Consider the following 17,827-nt stretch of genomic DNA (forward strand, 5'->3'; position numbering starts at 1 on the left):
TTTGTATTTAATTTGAGATTAAGTCAATGTATTTTAAAAGTAAAAATTTAATTATCGTACTTTTTCAATTTAAAATTCTAGTCCAATTATTATCGTCATTGAAAATTTTGTCAAAATTTGTCAACTTATCATATTTATTTCCTTTCAATCATATGTTATATCATATGAAGACAAGCTAATCACAATTTCAAATTGACAAATTTTAATTTAAAAAATACTTATGAGACTAGATTGAGATTTTAAAATAAAAAAATTAACTTAACTTTAAACTTTTTAAGAATAGTGATTAAATCTAAAATTTTATCAAAGAATAGAGACTAACAACATATTTTAACCTTGAAAAATGTCTAAAATACTTTTTTAAGGAGAATTAATTTATAAAAGAAAAACACAATAACAAAAGAGAACAAGACCACTAATTAAAAGGATAGATTTAAACCCAAACTAATAAGCTTACCTTATATACCTACTCCTAACATTCACCTTTATCTAAATAAAAATAGAACGTAAATTAGCAAGAGGAGAATCCCACTTTATATGGTTCGCATACAATAAAACCACCCTCGCTAATGAATAAGCTACTGTATTAGCTCCTCGACAAGAAAAGCAAATGAATTTTGATCATCAAACAGTCATGAACCAACATCCCAAATTCAGAAACATTTACATGTGAATCTGTCAAAGCAGAAATAATATTGTAGCAATTTTGATTATCGAACAATCATGAACCAGCATCCCAAATTTAAAAAGATTTACATGTGAACCTGTCAAAGCAGAAATAGCATTGTAGCAAATGGAGTGTAGAAGCACATTATCAACACGCATCATTGGTAACTAGTTACCACCATGCTTAATGTTCTAAGCCCATAATCCACCACACCATTAATTTAAACACTATAAAAGATACCCTAACATGCTTAATAAAGACCAGCACCAAGGAAACATAAAATAAATTTTAAAATTTTAGAGATCAAATTAATTAATTTTAATATTATAATAAGGGTAAATTTTTTAATATTTTATTTAATTAATTTTGATATTTTGAGATTTAAAATTCTAATAGTGAAAAAATTTTAAAATTTTCGTCAAAAGGATTTAATGTCTATTTTAGTTTCTATTGCTTTTCATTTCAATCCTTAGTTTTCTTTACTCAAATGAAGATTTAAAAAAAGATTTTTTCAATTACCAAAATAAAAGTAACCTAAAAAATAGGTGACTAAAACTAAAGTATAAACGTGATGTAGATATGATTTAACATGTACAATCAACTGCCGTTAAAAATTTAATGCTTAATGTCAAAACAAAAGCACCCTAAAAATTTAATAACGAAATTACAAAAACATAAACGCCTAAAACCAAAACAATCCACCCATAGCTAAGATTGGTTTTAAAGGTGGTAGGTGAGGTCAATCTTTACTGGTCTTTTTGTTGCAGTATTCACTTTGGCTGATATGATTTCTTCTTTAGATTATGTGACTTGTTGTCTTGGATAGTCCTATGTATATTCCATCATTATCTAAATAACAGTTGCCCTTATAAAAATAGAAATAAAAACCGAAAAAAATAAAATGCAATTTATTATTATTATTATTAATAAAGTGGGTAAGGGCCTGCAGTAGTAATTGGATATTGGGCTGATAAGGGGAAGCAATAAAAATGGGCCGAAGGTTAAATGGGTGAAGAAGGCCCATTAGTATCAAAGTCTTGAGAAGAAAGACAACTGAAAACACGAAAAAAAATATAACCCAATTTCCGAGAAGAAGAAGAAGTCCAAACGCACCGAACATCCTAGTAGGGGAAGGCAGAAAGAAGAAACAAAGATGAGCAGCATAGGTACTGGCTACGATCTCTCCGTCACCACTTTCTCTCCCGACGGCCGCGTTTTCCAGATCGAGTACGCCGCCAAAGCCGTCGATAACAGCGGGTCCTCCGCCCTCCTCCTCCTCCTTTCTTAAATATATTTTTAGTACGTCTGAAATCTAATTTTGTTTTTAAAAAATAAATTTTCTTTTGTGCAGAACTGTGGTTGGAATTAAATGCAAAGATGGGATCGTTATGGTAAGTATTTTCTTCTTTTTCCTTCATTGCTTATTGTGACAGAAAAATACACGAACAGCAGCAAATGTTTGATTGTGGAGTAAAATGGGTATTATTTACTTTAGGGAGTGGAGAAGCTGATAGCATCAAAGATGATGTTGCCTGGTTCAAATCGAAGAATCCATTCAGTCCATCGTCATTCCGGCATGGTATTCACTATTCTTTCAGCTTTTGCTTTAAATCAATGGCATCTTTACCTACATTTTTTCAATGTTAAAGTTTGGGCTTCTTACTCTCTTTTTTCTCTTGATATTGAATGCTGTAATTCAGGCAGTTGCTGGATTAGCAGCTGACGGTAGACAAATTGTGGCTCGTGCTAAATCTGAAGCTACCAATTACCAAAGGTTTATTTTTTTTATTTTTTTATTTTTTTGGTTTCTTTAGTTTCAATTCCCAAACTCCAGTTTTAACTACATCTAATTATAATTTCATTTTTTTTTGTTTTTTTGGTGTTGAAGTGTGTATGGTGAACCCATCCCTGTCAAAGAACTTGCTGAACGTGTAGCAAGTTATGTGCATTTATGTACCCTTTACTGGTGGCTCCGGCCTTTTGGCTGTGGCATAATTCTCGGTGGTTATGATAGAGATGGTCCTCAATTATACATGGTTGAACCATCTGGCATCTCTTATGTAAGTTTGCATCTCCTGATTATTGTTTCAGTTTGTTGTTCTTTGTTTGTTGATACTATTACTTGGTACATTGGTATTATTTCTATTTGCTTCTAGTCAATGATTTATGTCTTCTTGTTTAAGTCCTTGCTTGTTATAATTGATATAGAGATACTTTGGTGCTGCAATTGGGAAGGGAAAACAAGCTGCCAAAACGTAAGTAACTTAACTATCTCTTTCGTTCTATGGAACTTAGAGGCTGGTATTTGATAAAATTATTTTGTTATGCTAGCTAGTTAAATTAGATGAATGATTGGCGCATTATGTATTCTCTATTTCACTTTTGCCATCTCAACAGGTGAAAGTTAATGTTATTTTTTGATGTAAGTCTCATCCATTTGTAAAGCATTTTGATAGTTTTTTTCTCTCTCTCTCTCTCTCTCTTTTGTGAAAACTAATCAGCAACGAAGATACTCATGGCATTCTCTTGAATTATTTAGATTCTCCCTCCATCTTTGTGTATCCTCAATATTGTGATCTGCCTTCTCTTTCTATGAAGTGAAAGAAATGGATGTATCATAGAAATTGAAATCTTCAAAGTTGAATACATATAAAATTTGAAAACAAAAAAACCCTCAATGAAGCCTTAGTTTGAATTTATATTTTAATAAAAAGAAATTACAAAAATGCGGACTGGATGCATCATGTAGCCGAGTAGATTAAAAGGCAATGGACTATGATTCTACCTCTGCCTGCAGTTTCACTGCTTCTCATTTGCATGAGTCATCAAATCAAGTTATTAGTCTTAACATGAAACTATCTAAATGAAATGATTTTCTCTGTTTTGTGCCGTGAGGGGCTTTATCCTGCAAAATATAAATAAGTTAAAGCCTCTCTTATGATCTTTTCAAAACCTTTCTTACGATCTCAACCTTTTAAATCTTTGATTACCTCTTTCTTTCTGTATTCATCTGATAAATAGCTTATGAGTTTGTGGTTCAATGAAATATGTGGACAGAGAAATTGAAAAGTTGAATCTGTCCGAAATGACATGCAGAGAAGGGGTTATTGAAGTAGCCAAAATGTGAGTGTTGCCTATCCTAATTTCTTCCTGTTTCTGTTCTAATGTATTTATTTGGGATCTGGGCACCATAATTGGTGCTTTTAAAATTGTTAGTTCATTTATTTTTCAGTTTACTCTTTTCTTTTTTTTCCCTTCGAATGCATGTTTTTGTGCTACTACTAGATTTAACCATGCTAGTTATTCTCATAAGCAGCATCTACAAGGTACATGATGAAGCAAAGGATAAGGCCTTTGAACTTGAGATGAGTTGGGTCTGCGATGAATCAAAGCAACAACATCAAAAGGTAATTTCTTCAAAATTCTGTATTTTATTTCAACAAGCAGCAATGACAAAATTCCCGGCCTTTTCCTCTATGCATGTGGTTACAGGAATTAAAATATGCCACTTTACTTTTTCATATACCAAGTAAGATTAGTAAAAGTAGGGTCTTTGCTTTGCTTTTACCCATGTATGTTCTGCCTTTCTTGACACAGGAATCTTCCATTGAATCACATGCAATAGATGCATATAGGGTCTTTAATTGCATATGTCTAGAACAACCTTAAAATCTTTCTCGTGTTTTATTTCAATTGGCTCTATCTCATTGTTCTAGAAGGCTTTCATGTTTTATGCTATGCTTGTATGCTCAAACAATTATAATAGCAAGCTAGACCTTTTTGGGCATATGTCGTCACATAAACGGCTTAACGATTAGGACCATAGGGCAGGTGCTTGCGAGAATAATTCATTATTTTCCTTTTAACGTGGCATTAATGATTAATATTGCTCTTTGCTCCCATGTAATTTAAACCTCTTATGGGGATCACTTATTGCATGTAGATGTTTATATGTTTGTATTCTTAGAAATACATCATCTGAACTGTTCCTCGTTTTTTTTTAAGGTTCCTGATGACCTATTAGAGGAAGCCAAGGTTGCTGCTAGGACTGCACTAGAAGAGATGGATGCTGATTAAATTGTCAGTGAAGCCAGAATAGTCTTTGCTATTGATATTCTCATCTACATGAATCCCCATTGTTATGGTTTAAACTGTCCTCGTATCATTTTTCATATTAGATCCCTGCTGACAAATTTTATTTGGAACATGGATTTCGAACAGAACAACTATAAACTATGCCTTTGTCACTTTTTATTTAGGCTTCAACAGTGCAAACTAAGAATTTACAAAAATCTTCTCGGTTCCAAGAATCTTGGAATTTATTTTGTTCGAAATTCATATGAAGAATTGGGATGTTTGATAAATTTATAGAAGGTATAGATTTGTTGCTTGTAGGTTTAACAAATTTGGACTTAAGGTCTAAATATAATATGGCAAATAAGGTAATTGATTTAGCTGTAGTTCAGGTGTCATTGTTGTTGTTGCAACATATAGGAAGATGATGTGAGTTTTAACGTGTTCACATATAATGTATTTGCTGTCTTTGGTAATTAACGTGTTCACATATTATCTAAATAAAATAAAATTTTTATATGCTTTTGAGAGACATTTGTCATTTTTCATAATTTTAAATTCCTTAATTGATGGTATCTAATAATAACCAACAACCAACAGTATATGTAATAATAACCCACCCTTTAAATATTAATAATGATCCATAAATATGAAATCTGCTTAATATTAGACCCAACCCAATAGTGGTTTGAATGCATCTTCTTATTCAAGTTCTTTTTCTTATTCAAACTTAATTTAGGTTTTGATGTCTAGAATCATTTATAATGTTTCTCTAATCTTTAAATAGGAAGGTTTATGCACTTCAGTGTATTTAATTCATGTCTTCTTTTATCCGTTATAATGTCAATTTCGACTGAGTTAAGACTTAATCGACCAATTTATTGATCTATAAATTGTAGCTTTTTACCTATTGTATGTGCATATAAAACATTCTAGGTGGAAAAAATGTGAATGAAAGATCCCATTGAATTGAATTGGATTCATGAATATAAGAAATAGTGAGAATTTATTATCTCAAAATTCAAAAATCCAGGATTTGAGTTGATGTCTTTTCATTGTTTTCTCCTAAATTGTATTGATTTATGTTAAATATTTCATTTCAATTGGAATTTGGCTATTCGCCACGTACGAGGATTCCCGCTAAGCATCCATGGCTAAATGGCTAAAGCATTCAACTCACAATTAACGAATTTGTAAGTTCAATTTTTATTGGATGCACGCCAATAGAACCTTCCAATAAGTTTATTGGAAAAGAATCTCGTCATTTATATATGAATAATATTTGGTACATTGCCTGTGGATATGATATTATTTAAAGTAATGTTTTCATGTAAAATAGGAAACAATCTTAAGTGGAGAAGTTCATAATGCGACAAATAGTAGATCTTATTTATCGATATATCAACACTTATAATATTAAAATAATATTAAGACCTATTATTAAATAAATAATATTTTCATATATTTTTAGAACTAATTTAATTTTGGAATTAATTCTATTATGCTCTTTTCTTTTACATTATTATTGTAACACCCCATACCCGTATCCTACGCCGAGGCGGAATACGAGGAGTTACCTAACTTGAACTCATACTTACAACCAATTCCGAGTATTCATGACTTGAAAGTTTTAAAACTTTCTTAAACTTATCAATATATATTCTTAATATGGGCTTACGAGGCCCAAAACACACATCAGAAATCATTCGGGACCAATTCGGGCCCTTTTTCCAACTATAGAGAAATGTCACTTGACATAGGGGCACACGCCCTTGTGAGCATTCCAACATGGCCATGCTGATAGCCCTTGTGTCTCACACGGCCTAAGCAAGACAGGGACATGCCCATGTTCTCCACCCGTGTGGAATTAATTCTAAATGCACACCTACAAGAGTTTTCACACGGCCTGGCACACGCTCGTGTCTCTGGCCCGTATCCTTCACACGGCCATGACACGCCGTGTCCTAGCCCATGTGCAAAAACTTGGACATTCTGTTCCTAACGTCAGCAATTTTTAAGGGTCACACGGCCAAGTCACACACTCGTGTGCTAGGTCGTGCCATTCACACGGCTGGGACATACGACCATGTCTCTGCCCGTGTGTTCACTACTATGCATACTGGCTTGAAATCTTTTATGCGTAGAGAAACACTGCCGGACCACACGCCCATGGGGTAGACCGTGTGTCATACACGGCCTAGACACACGCTCGTGTGTCTACCCATGTGGACAATATAAGGCTATTTACCAAGCCCCGTTGCCGCCATTACATATGTAGTTCTATACAAATACCAACCAATACCAAAACAAGCATAAGTCTTATAACCAAATCAACCACAATAGACATTCATTCAACCATAATAATGCATCTTTTATAAATTCAGAATGAATGTTAGCCATCATTCAAGGCTTAATACAAATTGAAGGGTTTCCAACCCAAGCCAATACATATGGCCAAACCTCAATGACACAAAATAATAAAGTCTAAGTCCTATACATGCCATATTCAAAAATATAAATCCAACTATACCGAATGCTTCGGTTGATAATGTGATAGATATCTCTGACTTCCGGTGATCCTTGAGCTAGTTAGGCAGCACTGTAAAGAAATGAAAAGGGAAGGGAGAAAGCATTACAGCTTAGTAAGTTGCATGCAAGTAAGTATAGAACAATAATTTATCGATAATCAACATGCTCATAACACCAAGGTAGGCATAAGCATAACTTACTCATTACCATTCATACAAGTCACATATTATATATTAAGCTCATATCTCATACATTCCAATTAGGTTCCTGTACCACTCACAACACGGTTATACTTTCCTCATTAGCTTAAGAACATAACTTTCACTGTTGAACCATTCGGAATACTACCGGATATTACATAAGCCTCAAGTAATGTCCTAGACACGGTCTTACTCTGACTCGTATTTCAAGTCGATGCCATGTCCCAGACATGGTCTTACACTGACTATCATCTTGTAGCCGATGCATGTCCCAGACATGTCTTACACTGGCTTACGTCTCGAGGCTGATGTATGTTCTAGACATGTCTTACACTAGCCCTCATTTCAATGCCGATGCCATGTCCCAGACATGGTCTTACACTGGCTCTCATAATGTGGTCGATGCATGTCCCAGGCATGCCTTACACAAGCTCACGCACGAATACCCAAATGTCATGGCATGAATATCCGATTTACTTTCTAAGGTTCCAACAGAAATTCTACTATCTCATTTATCATTACACATTCTCAAATTGACAATCAAACAATTTATGTTGTAATAATTCAAGCACATATAATTAACAATGTAGTTGTATTATTTACATACAACTTACCTCGAGTTACAAAATGTGGCAACTAGCTGATTTAGTCAGTTTGCTTGGCTTTCCCCCGGTCTAGGTTCGGACTCGGTATTTCTTAATATGTGAGAGGAATAAGTTGCTGCAAATTTTGAAGTTCAAAACCCTTAACAATGACTGAAAAAATCAGTGGAATGAAGAGAGAATGAAAGAAAAAGATGATAGCTAGGCTTAGGTATTATTATAATACACCTTATGTCATCAAATTTCACCTAATGTTGACTTTTCAACATTTCCATCTACCATGGCCAGCCATCACCTATTTAATGGCCCAATTTCACTTAAAAAACCCCCCAATTTATGATACATGGCAATTTTGCACCATTAGTTATCAATTTAAGACTTTTGCACTTTATGCGATTTAGTCATTTTTCACAATTGGGTTTACAAACGCTAAAATTAGCTCACCAAAATTTTCATGCACAATTATAAACATGCTATGACTCTATTTTAATAATAAAATAATTTCTCTAACTTTGGATTTGTGGTCCTAAGACCACTATTCTGACTAGCCCTCAAAATCGGGCTGTTACAATTATAAATGGATTTCCCATTTTTAATAACTATTTTTAGAATTTAGAGGTTTTTAATATTTAGTGTATCATTTTATTTTATTTTATCCGCTTTTTGTTACTTTTGTAAATATTTAAATTCCCATAATGAAAACCATCCTAATAAAAATTAAAAATTAAACATATACTATGTTTTATTTTCCTAATCATATTATTTATAAAATGTTAAAATTTTAAAAAGAAATAATTAAAAGTAATTTAATTAATACATACAATTAACAGGTGCATTGTAAGAATAAAACAACTAGAATTAGATTATGACTCACTCATGATGCAGGTGAAAAAACTTAGGTAATAAATTTAGGGTAAATTACACCAACAATCATTCAGCTTTAGGATAGTTGGCAAAACAGGCAAAACTGTCACTTAGGTTTCAATTCATCCACTCAATTTTCGAAAAATAACAAAACAGTCACTAACATTATCAAAAAGTGACAAATCAGTCACTTATTAACATTTTCCATTGCTATCTTAACGAGACCGCTAACGTCGCAAGTTAAGTAGCTGAGATGGCTAGTTAACTTGCCATGTTGGCGAAGTAGTCAAAGGGTCAAACTTTACATGGGTTTAGGGAAAAAATCTAAATATGTGGGTTGGTTTAAAGTAAAAAAAAAAAACACAAATTGATTATGATTAAAGGGAGGAAAAGAAATACAGAAATAGGGTTTTGGTTGGAAATTAATTCAAAAATCATTTTAGGGTTAGAAAATTTAATCAAAAATTGATTAACAGGGTTAAAGACAACAAGGAATCTGGTTTGAGAGAACACTGATAACCCCGGATTGAGTGACCCTGTAGCACTCCTCCAACTACAAGCACTCAAGAGAACCAACAGACTTGGCAAAAGCCACCAATCCATCACTAGAAACGAAGCAACACCTGCAAAGGCACATCTGCTTCAAGTTAGCGTATCTCTTTCTGATGGCTTCAAGACTCACATCAATCAGCAAGAAGCAATTATAAAATAGACCAACTTTTGCAGGCCCTGAGCATTACCCATCACCCAAAATCCCTTCTTGCTCATATTTTGTAGACCACTCAGTATTAGATTAATCACAGATTTGCCATAGTGCCTGATCACAGTAAGAGAAAAATCTGATATGCTCAAACCCTGAAGCTTAACCTTTGAAAGGACGGAAGATGCTGATGACAATAGGCTTGAAACTCCGTGATCCCCAACAAGTGGGCAATCCTTGATAGAGATGGACTGCAGCTTGGGGCAAAGCTTTTCAATAGCTTGGAGGCCCTCATTACCAATCTTTGGGCAAGATTCGATGCTCAACGCAATCAAATTAGGGCAATTGGCAGCGATGGCAATTAGTGCCCCTTATTTGAAACGTGAGGGCACCGAAAAAGATCAAGCTTCTCCAACAAATGGCATGCTTTTTATCTATCTAGCACAGACCTTTATCTTCACGTAAAACGTTCCACAAAGAAAGTATCTTCAGAGGACAACCACTAGCTACGACAGACAGCCCAAAATTAGTTACTCCCACGCGAAGAGCTACTCCCCCTAATAGAAAGCTTTCTCTTCTCCTCCTTATTCTTTTTCTCTTCTCCTTTTACTGCATAAACCCTAAATTGGTTATAAATGGACTGTTTAAATTGGTGCTAACTGACCAGTTGGACGGTTAAAGACAACAAGGAATCCGTCAACTACCATGTCACTTTTTCGTTACGTCTGTAACAGAAAATGGTTAAAATGACTGTTTTGTTATTTTTCGAAAGTTGAGTGATTGAATTGAAACTTGACTGATTGTTTTGTCAGCTACCCCAAAGTTGAGTGACTGTTGGTATAATTTCCCCATAAATTTATTAAAAATAATAGAAAATTCAAATGTGATTTTAGTTGAAATAATAAAGTTGTGATAATAAAAATTATGATATTTTGGATTCAAAGCCAATCATGTGTATGTATTCTTTTTAGATTTTATACAAAATATTAAAAGACAAAATTACTTTCAAAACAATATTATTTCTTTGTAACAATATTAAATTTTAATAACTTTACAACTAAGTTATAATATCATTATTAAGTGACACAAACTCAATTAAATTCTTACATAATAACATATATGAACGCACATCTATAGTAATCACGTTCAACTATTTGACAAGTAGATTAGTCTTGTGGTTAAACTACACAGATGGTCATTCAACTATCAAAATTTTCATTTTAAGGACCCAAAAAAGTTTACAATTTAAGTACCTATGTTCCATAGTTCGATCATTTTAGTTACTTCCGTTAAAATCACAAACAAAAATTAGACATACATTTTGCTTTTAAATCTTGATTTTCCACATAATTAAAGTAAAATCCATGCAATTATTATTTATTAAAAATTTATCATTTTAGTCGCCTAAACTTTGGTCAAATACCCATCTTAGAGGAAGTGCCAAAAATGTCATATGAGCATTGAGCTGGTTGGGTGGTGTAAGAGACGAGGAGTTGAAGAGAAATGAATTCATTGTTATATTTTTCATTTCCTTTTTGCTCTCATTTGTCTTTCCTTCCCAGTTCTTTTTTTCACTGTTGCATTTCTCGTACACTAGAAGCTCACAAATGCAAATGTCCCATTTTTTTAGAGTTATACCTTATTTAAATTAAATTAAAGTTTGGGTGGTTAGAATGATGATTTTTTTAATGATTAACAATCACAAGGACTTTACTTTAGTTAAGTGGAAAATCAAAATTTAAAAGAAAAAATTATGTCTAATTTTTGTTTATGATTTTATTGGGAATGACAAAATTAATTGAACTATATAACATGGGTGCCTAAAACTGCAAGTTTTTTTTTAATGCCAAAAATGTATAAAAAAAATATAGTTAGGTGACTATATGTGTAGTTTACCCTAGTCTTTTAATATACCAGTTAGTAATCCAGTTCTTATATAGTTAAGTTTGACATTTAGTATTTAAATAGAAAACAAAATCTTTAAGGGTTCGAAGAAAATGTTTAAAAGTTTAAACTGCATTAAGGTTGAATGTCAAAATTTAACTTGTCACATGAAAAAAGAATAATTTAATCATTGTCGTGATTTAAAAATATTGAAAATTTTTTATGTCACTTTAAAACATAAGTGGTTTTTATAGTTAAAGTTAACTCTGCTTAAAATTTAACTGTAACATCCTTCGCCTGATTTTATCGTGGAGTCCGAGTTACAAGATATCACATTCGTTGTCGGAGCAACAATGGTCAATCAAACAACATACAAATATTTAAACATATGATCAAGTGTTAATCAAGCTCAAGATATGTTAAACAATCATTTTCAAATCTTAATGTAATTTACAAAAGCTCAATACCATCTTGAAGTTGAATTTGAACTAAACTAAAAAAATTCAAAATGTAAGAAGAGGGTATCGCGATATCCAAGGCTTGGTATCGCGATATCCAAGGCTTGGTATCGTGATCCCAAAGAAAATAACAAAACATCTAAATATGTCAGGTGAGTATCGCGAAATCCAAGGCTTGGTATCGCAATTTGGAAGACAGTAGTCAAACTTCCCAACTTGAGGATCAAGTTGCAAAGTTTACAAAATAATTCGGGGTCAATATTGCAATATCCAAAGTGTGGTATCGCGATACTAAAAACAATCCACTAAGTCTTTGTTTTCTAAATCCTCAACTTAGCATGCTAATCAACATTTGGCCCTAAGGTCCCCAAATCAACCATTCAACATAATCACTTAAAAACATATCTAAACACTTGCTTTTTCATACTAAAACAAGTCAATTACTCATCTCACTCAAACTGATCTTGTAACATCCCGGATTAGGGCCTAGTCGGAACAGTGGTTTCGGGACCACAAATCTGACATAGTAAAATTTGTTTTTATTACATTTTTATGGTCTAAAATTTCACGGGATAATTTTTTGAAAAAAATTTCGTTCGAAAATTTTGACATTTGGGCACTCAATTTGGTCAAAAAGACTAAATTGTAAAAAGTACAAAAGTTGAGTTCTACATGTTAGAGGTGTCTAATTGTTATGAAATTTTAAATTGGAGGCCTTTAAATGGTAATTATACCATTGGATAATTGTTTGGACAAAAATGGATATGAAATGGGTGAAATAGAATATTTTTAAACTAGAGGCATTTTGGTAATTTAGTAATTAAAATGAATTAAAAATAAAATTAAAAGCCAATTTTTGTCCATCTTCTACCCCATGGCCGAAACTTGCATGGAGAATACATAGCTAGGGTTTTTCAAGCTTCCAAGCTCGATTGTAAGCCCGTTCTAGCCCCGTTTTTAATGATTTTTATGTTTTTGAAATCCTTGTAACAAGATCTACTCATTTCTATCCATATTTTGAGCTAGGGTTTGTGTTTAAAAATTTAACCATGGATGAAATGCATGTTTTTTGATGTATAATGGTAGAAAATGAATGCTCGGTGTGTAATAAATGACTTTTACTAAGTGATTTTCGGTGAAATTGTCAAAAAGGACTGTTTTGCAAAAGTTACAAAATTTGTCATAAAAGTGTAATTTAATGGAAATTAGGGGCTGCTAATAGTTATGAAAATGATTTGGCTAGGCTTAAAATGTAAGGAAAATGGATAAAAAATCATTTTACGAGCCTTCGGGTAAAAGTACAAATATGTGAAAGTTTAGGGGTCAAAATAAAAATTTGTAAAAATATGATTTTTGGACCCATATGAATAATGTGACTAATTATTAAGCTAAATGTGATATTATTGATCAAATAAATTTGGGCATAGATTGGAAATGAATGAAATGATGGACAAAATCGGAATATATAGCCGTGCTCGCATTCTAGGTAAGTTCGTGTGTCAATAATATTGCAATGCTATGTTTGAATTGAAAATTCTATATTATTATTGCACGAATGACATGATTTAATATATTGAAAAGAGATGAAAGAATGGTATATATAAAAATTGTAAGAACAATGATATATGACTAGTAGCACGTGAAATGTTGGATGGTTCAATCATTGATGGCTTGCTACATAATAGCTGAATATATTGAGAATTTGATATAACATAATGTTTTATTAAGTTGGATAACTTGTGAAAGAGTGAAAAGCAAGGTAAGTTTGTATGTAAATAATATATCGATTCTTTTTTATGTTATTATCTTTTGTTATTATATGAGATGTAGCTGCCTATAGAATCGTCATTTGATGTAAATTATAAATCAAAATTGATTAAGAATGAATTAGTAAAATGTTGAAAAGTGAAGAATTTCTCGATTGGGCCTTCGGAATAGAAAAGATACGAATGATCCATTATGAGAACACATGTGTAGTACTATGTGCAGGCTACTATGTGTTGAAGACGGTTTTAGCTCACTGTGTAGTACTAAATGCAGGCTACTACGTGTATCAGATTGTTAGGTCACATGTGTAGTACTAAGTGCAGGCTACTATGCGTACCCGATAGCTTTGATCACGTGTGTAGTACTAAGTGCAGGCTACAATGCGTACCAGAGAGCTTCGGTTACAAGGGTGGTAATATGTACAGGCCACCGGGTATCTGTTACTATTTCGATGAGTTCAACGGGAAATTTACTAAGTGAAAATACATATGAACATGAATATGTGATGAATAAGTGAAGGTTTGTGCGTGTAAACTTATGAGTAACATGCTCGATATGTGATCGAACTTTGGTAAGATTGATGTGGAGTAAGTGTTACAATGAAAGTTACTACAAAGAAAACATGAAAGAGTGAAATTTAGTAATAAAATAGTTTTGGATAGCAGCAGTTGTGTGACTTTGAAAAATCACCAAAAATGGTGAAAATTAAATTAGAAGTTGAATAAAATATGAAATAAAAGCTTATTGAGTCTATTTTCATATAAAGGAAATGATGTAAGCAAAAGAATTTCATATTATGAGATATTTGAATTCTTGTGAGACAGAGTCAGAATGAATTTGGAATCCCCTGTTCCAAATTGGGAAAATCACTGGAAATTGTAAAAAAATAATCATGGGTTATAAATTATATGCTTAAAATCATTAATGAGTATATTTTCAAGGGAAATAGACAAAAGCATCATCCGAGTCCCGTACTATGAGATAATTAATTTATAGTGAAGAGAGGTCGGAACTATCAGACAATGAAAAATGGGTAAATTTAAAGAATAAACTGTACTTATTGGCTAGACGAAAAATTCTGAAAATTTTATGGTAAGAAGATATGTGAGTCTAGTTTATGGAAAAATTAGCAATTCTCAATTTGGAGTCCTGTAGCTCTAGATATAAATAATTTAGTGACCGTGACTTGAGAAAATAGCTTAACTGGACTTGGAATAAATAAAGAGGAATTGAAAAATAGCATGTTAATACATTGCTTATTATTTTTCATGCAAGCTTAGTAAGCATAAAGCTTACTCCCTCCTTTCCATTTCTTTCAGTATTGTCAGGTCGACTTGGTGTTGGAGATCGTCGGAGGCAGCATCACACTATCAAGCCAATACTTTTAGAGTATTGATACATATGTTAGAAATATCAAGTAAGTGGCATGTATAGGGACCTAGTTCTATGACATGTGTTATTATGATTTGGCTAAATGTATTGGGCTATATCGAGCTATTGTATATGGCCATGAGAGGTGGCTCATATTGATTATGGTTTGTAAGTCTAGCTAATCATGTTACGTTTTAATGCATATGATGTGATCATAAGAATATGTTTGTTTGCCATGCATGGTTGGTAATATGTCATGTGTGTTGAATGCATGTTTTATGACCAATCGAAGTGGTCATGACCATGAATTAAACGTGTAATATGGTAATAAGATGATAGTACCTTAAACATGGATGTTTGATGTATAGGTTAGTAACCATAGTTTAATGGTATAAGTGATTAATGAGATGACAAGGTCAAATGAATGTGTAATAATGTGGCTAGACTAGTTTATCATGAGTAGGTGGAACATATGTATAATGACGAGTCAATGTTGAATGTGTCTTATAAAGGGTGTTTAATCACTAAAATGATGCCATGAGTTTTGAGTTTGATGTCTATAAGGTTGTAAGGGTTTATGGGAAACATGAAGGCTTGGAAAATAGCCTAAGTGTTAGCCACATAGGCAGAGACACGGCCATGTGTCTTAGCCGTATGGAGGACACGGCCTAGCATACAGGCGCGTGGCTTGACCGTGTGGTTCAAATTGTTTTGCTGATGTCACAAACAGAGAGTTACACGGGCTGAGGACACGGGCGTGTCCCAAGCCACACAGGCGTGTGTAACCACACGGTTCAACACAGACGGACGTGTGACTCTCCAAAGCAAGAAATTTGCTAAGTTGTCCAAAGTTTATCAAAAGTTCTCGATTTAGTGCCGAACCATCCCGATGTATGTTTTAGGCCTCGAAGGCCCGCATAAGGGACGATGTACATGTGTTTCAAAAGTTTTAATTTAGACAAAAATTTTATGGCCTGATTTTATATGTTTGTGAATGTTTAAGTCTGGTAACGCCTCGAATCCTATCCCGGCTTCGGATATGGGTAAGGGGTATTACATTTAGTAATATCAGAGCTATGGTTTAATCGGTTCTCAAACTAACCTAACATGTATAAGAGTCTATCAAGTGTGTTCTTCAGTTGTAATAATAATGTCAAGTGTGACTATGCTTCTACTTTGATCATAGTAATGTGGTAATTCTAGTATCTGGATTTCTCTAAATCTTCGTGAAGGATTTTACATCAGCAAAGGAATAAGTGGTGAAATTGCTAATATCAGCTTGTATAATGGATTTTTTTTCTCAAGAAAGTTAATCAAGCTAATGCCTTCAATTGAGAACATTTATACTACCATGAGCTAATGCAATTGAAATGAACTTTGATTAGTATGATGAGTGAATTTTGCATGATTACATGTTAAATCGTTTTGACAACTGAAAGGAAGGATTTTCTAAAACTTTATCAAGAAATAATTAAGACCGACTTGGTTGTTCACTTTGTATGGGTTGTTGTTTGAAAGATTTAATGGGATATTTATGTCCGAAATTTTTCCCAAGTCTGAGAATAAGATTTAATCTCTTTGGGTAAAAGACAGATAGTCTGAATGAAAGTGTCTATATCTTAGAAGACTTTGATACGATTTAAAGTTGCTTTGAATGATAAAGTTTTCATCTTGTAAAAGTTTAATGGTTTACTACATGTTGGTAACGATTTGAATATACGAGAATATTGTTAACCGAAGCCTTGAAACTGGTTTAGTCTGCATTGAGCAAAGACTTCTCGATTTTCAATGATGTGTTTTAAGACAAGAAGGGCAATGTGATAGCTTAAAGTATCTGCTGTCATAGAAAGACTTAAGTTGAGATAGTGTAGCCGACTTAAATTGTTAAAGGATGATAAGATAGTTATGGTATGATCTCTAAGAATGAGATTACTATATATTTCATATCAGAATTATTTCTATCTTTGAAAGAGAAAGATGTCATATGACTTGTTGTTAAGTAATTGATGAATCTGCAAATCATGTCGGTAAGTACTGAATTTCCGCTCATCAGACTTATGGGATTAAGTATCTTTGAGATTGTTGAATTTCTTAAAATGCTAGTTTTTGTTAATCGGATTGAGATCCAAAATTTATATCGTGAATTATTAAAAAAGGTAATTGAGACTCTGAATTTTAAAGATGACCATAGGTCAAACTAGTAAACTGTCGGGCTGTATAAAATGATAGAGAACTTAAGGCCATGATGATCGGGCTAGCTACACCATTCGAATCCTAAAGGATTGAAGTATAATGTGTATATACATATTCTATGATGGTATGGGTTCGACCCTTGTATACATGAGTTCTCTGATAAAAGTCAAGATTCGATTGATGCGTCATATAACACGGAATTGTTCATGACTGATCCGATATAGATTTAATCTATCACAAAACATACCAATTCAATACTTCAAATTATATACCATTCATTCAACCTACTAACCATTCAAATGCCAAATTCCTACCTATGCAAATCCATGTTCAAACATGCTATTTCATTTCATTTTACAACCTTTACCAAACCATTTAACTAGGCATTTCAAATGCCCAATCATGCATTTTCAAGCCATATGCAAATGCCAACATCTAGATCATATATATACATATCAAGTTCAATACCATGGATCACAATGACTTTCAAACATCATTTAGACTTCATACATTTAACT

General features: G+C 32.9%; 1 protein-coding gene and 1 long non-coding RNA gene across 2 annotated transcripts; one reads left to right on the forward strand and one right to left on the reverse strand.

Moving 5' to 3' along the window:
* Positions 1–1,708: 1,708 nt before the first annotated feature.
* On the forward strand, positions 1,709–4,959 carry LOC108454208 (proteasome subunit alpha type-3). Its single transcript, XM_017752588.2, has 9 exons — positions 1,709–1,924; positions 2,019–2,058; positions 2,163–2,246; positions 2,368–2,441; positions 2,556–2,727; positions 2,876–2,922; positions 3,725–3,790; positions 3,984–4,074; positions 4,673–4,959. The coding sequence occupies exons 1-9, from the start codon at positions 1,821–1,823 to the stop codon at positions 4,742–4,744; spliced, it is 750 nt and encodes a 249-aa protein (XP_017608077.1). The 5' UTR covers positions 1,709–1,820; the 3' UTR covers positions 4,745–4,959.
* A 2,132-nt stretch (positions 4,960–7,091) lies between these two features.
* Positions 7,092–8,158, reverse strand: LOC128280633 (uncharacterized). Its single transcript, XR_008270730.1, has 2 exons — positions 8,085–8,158; positions 7,092–7,340 (listed from the first exon to the last, which is right to left on the reverse strand). It is a non-coding gene; the product is annotated as an uncharacterized LOC128280633 (long non-coding RNA).
* Positions 8,159–17,827: the final 9,669 nt, after the last annotated feature.

This window comes from Gossypium arboreum, chromosome 9 (genome assembly GCF_025698485.1).
Source record: "Gossypium arboreum isolate Shixiya-1 chromosome 9, ASM2569848v2, whole genome shotgun sequence".
In the NCBI taxonomy this organism is placed as follows: Eukaryota; Viridiplantae; Streptophyta; class Magnoliopsida; order Malvales; family Malvaceae; genus Gossypium; species Gossypium arboreum.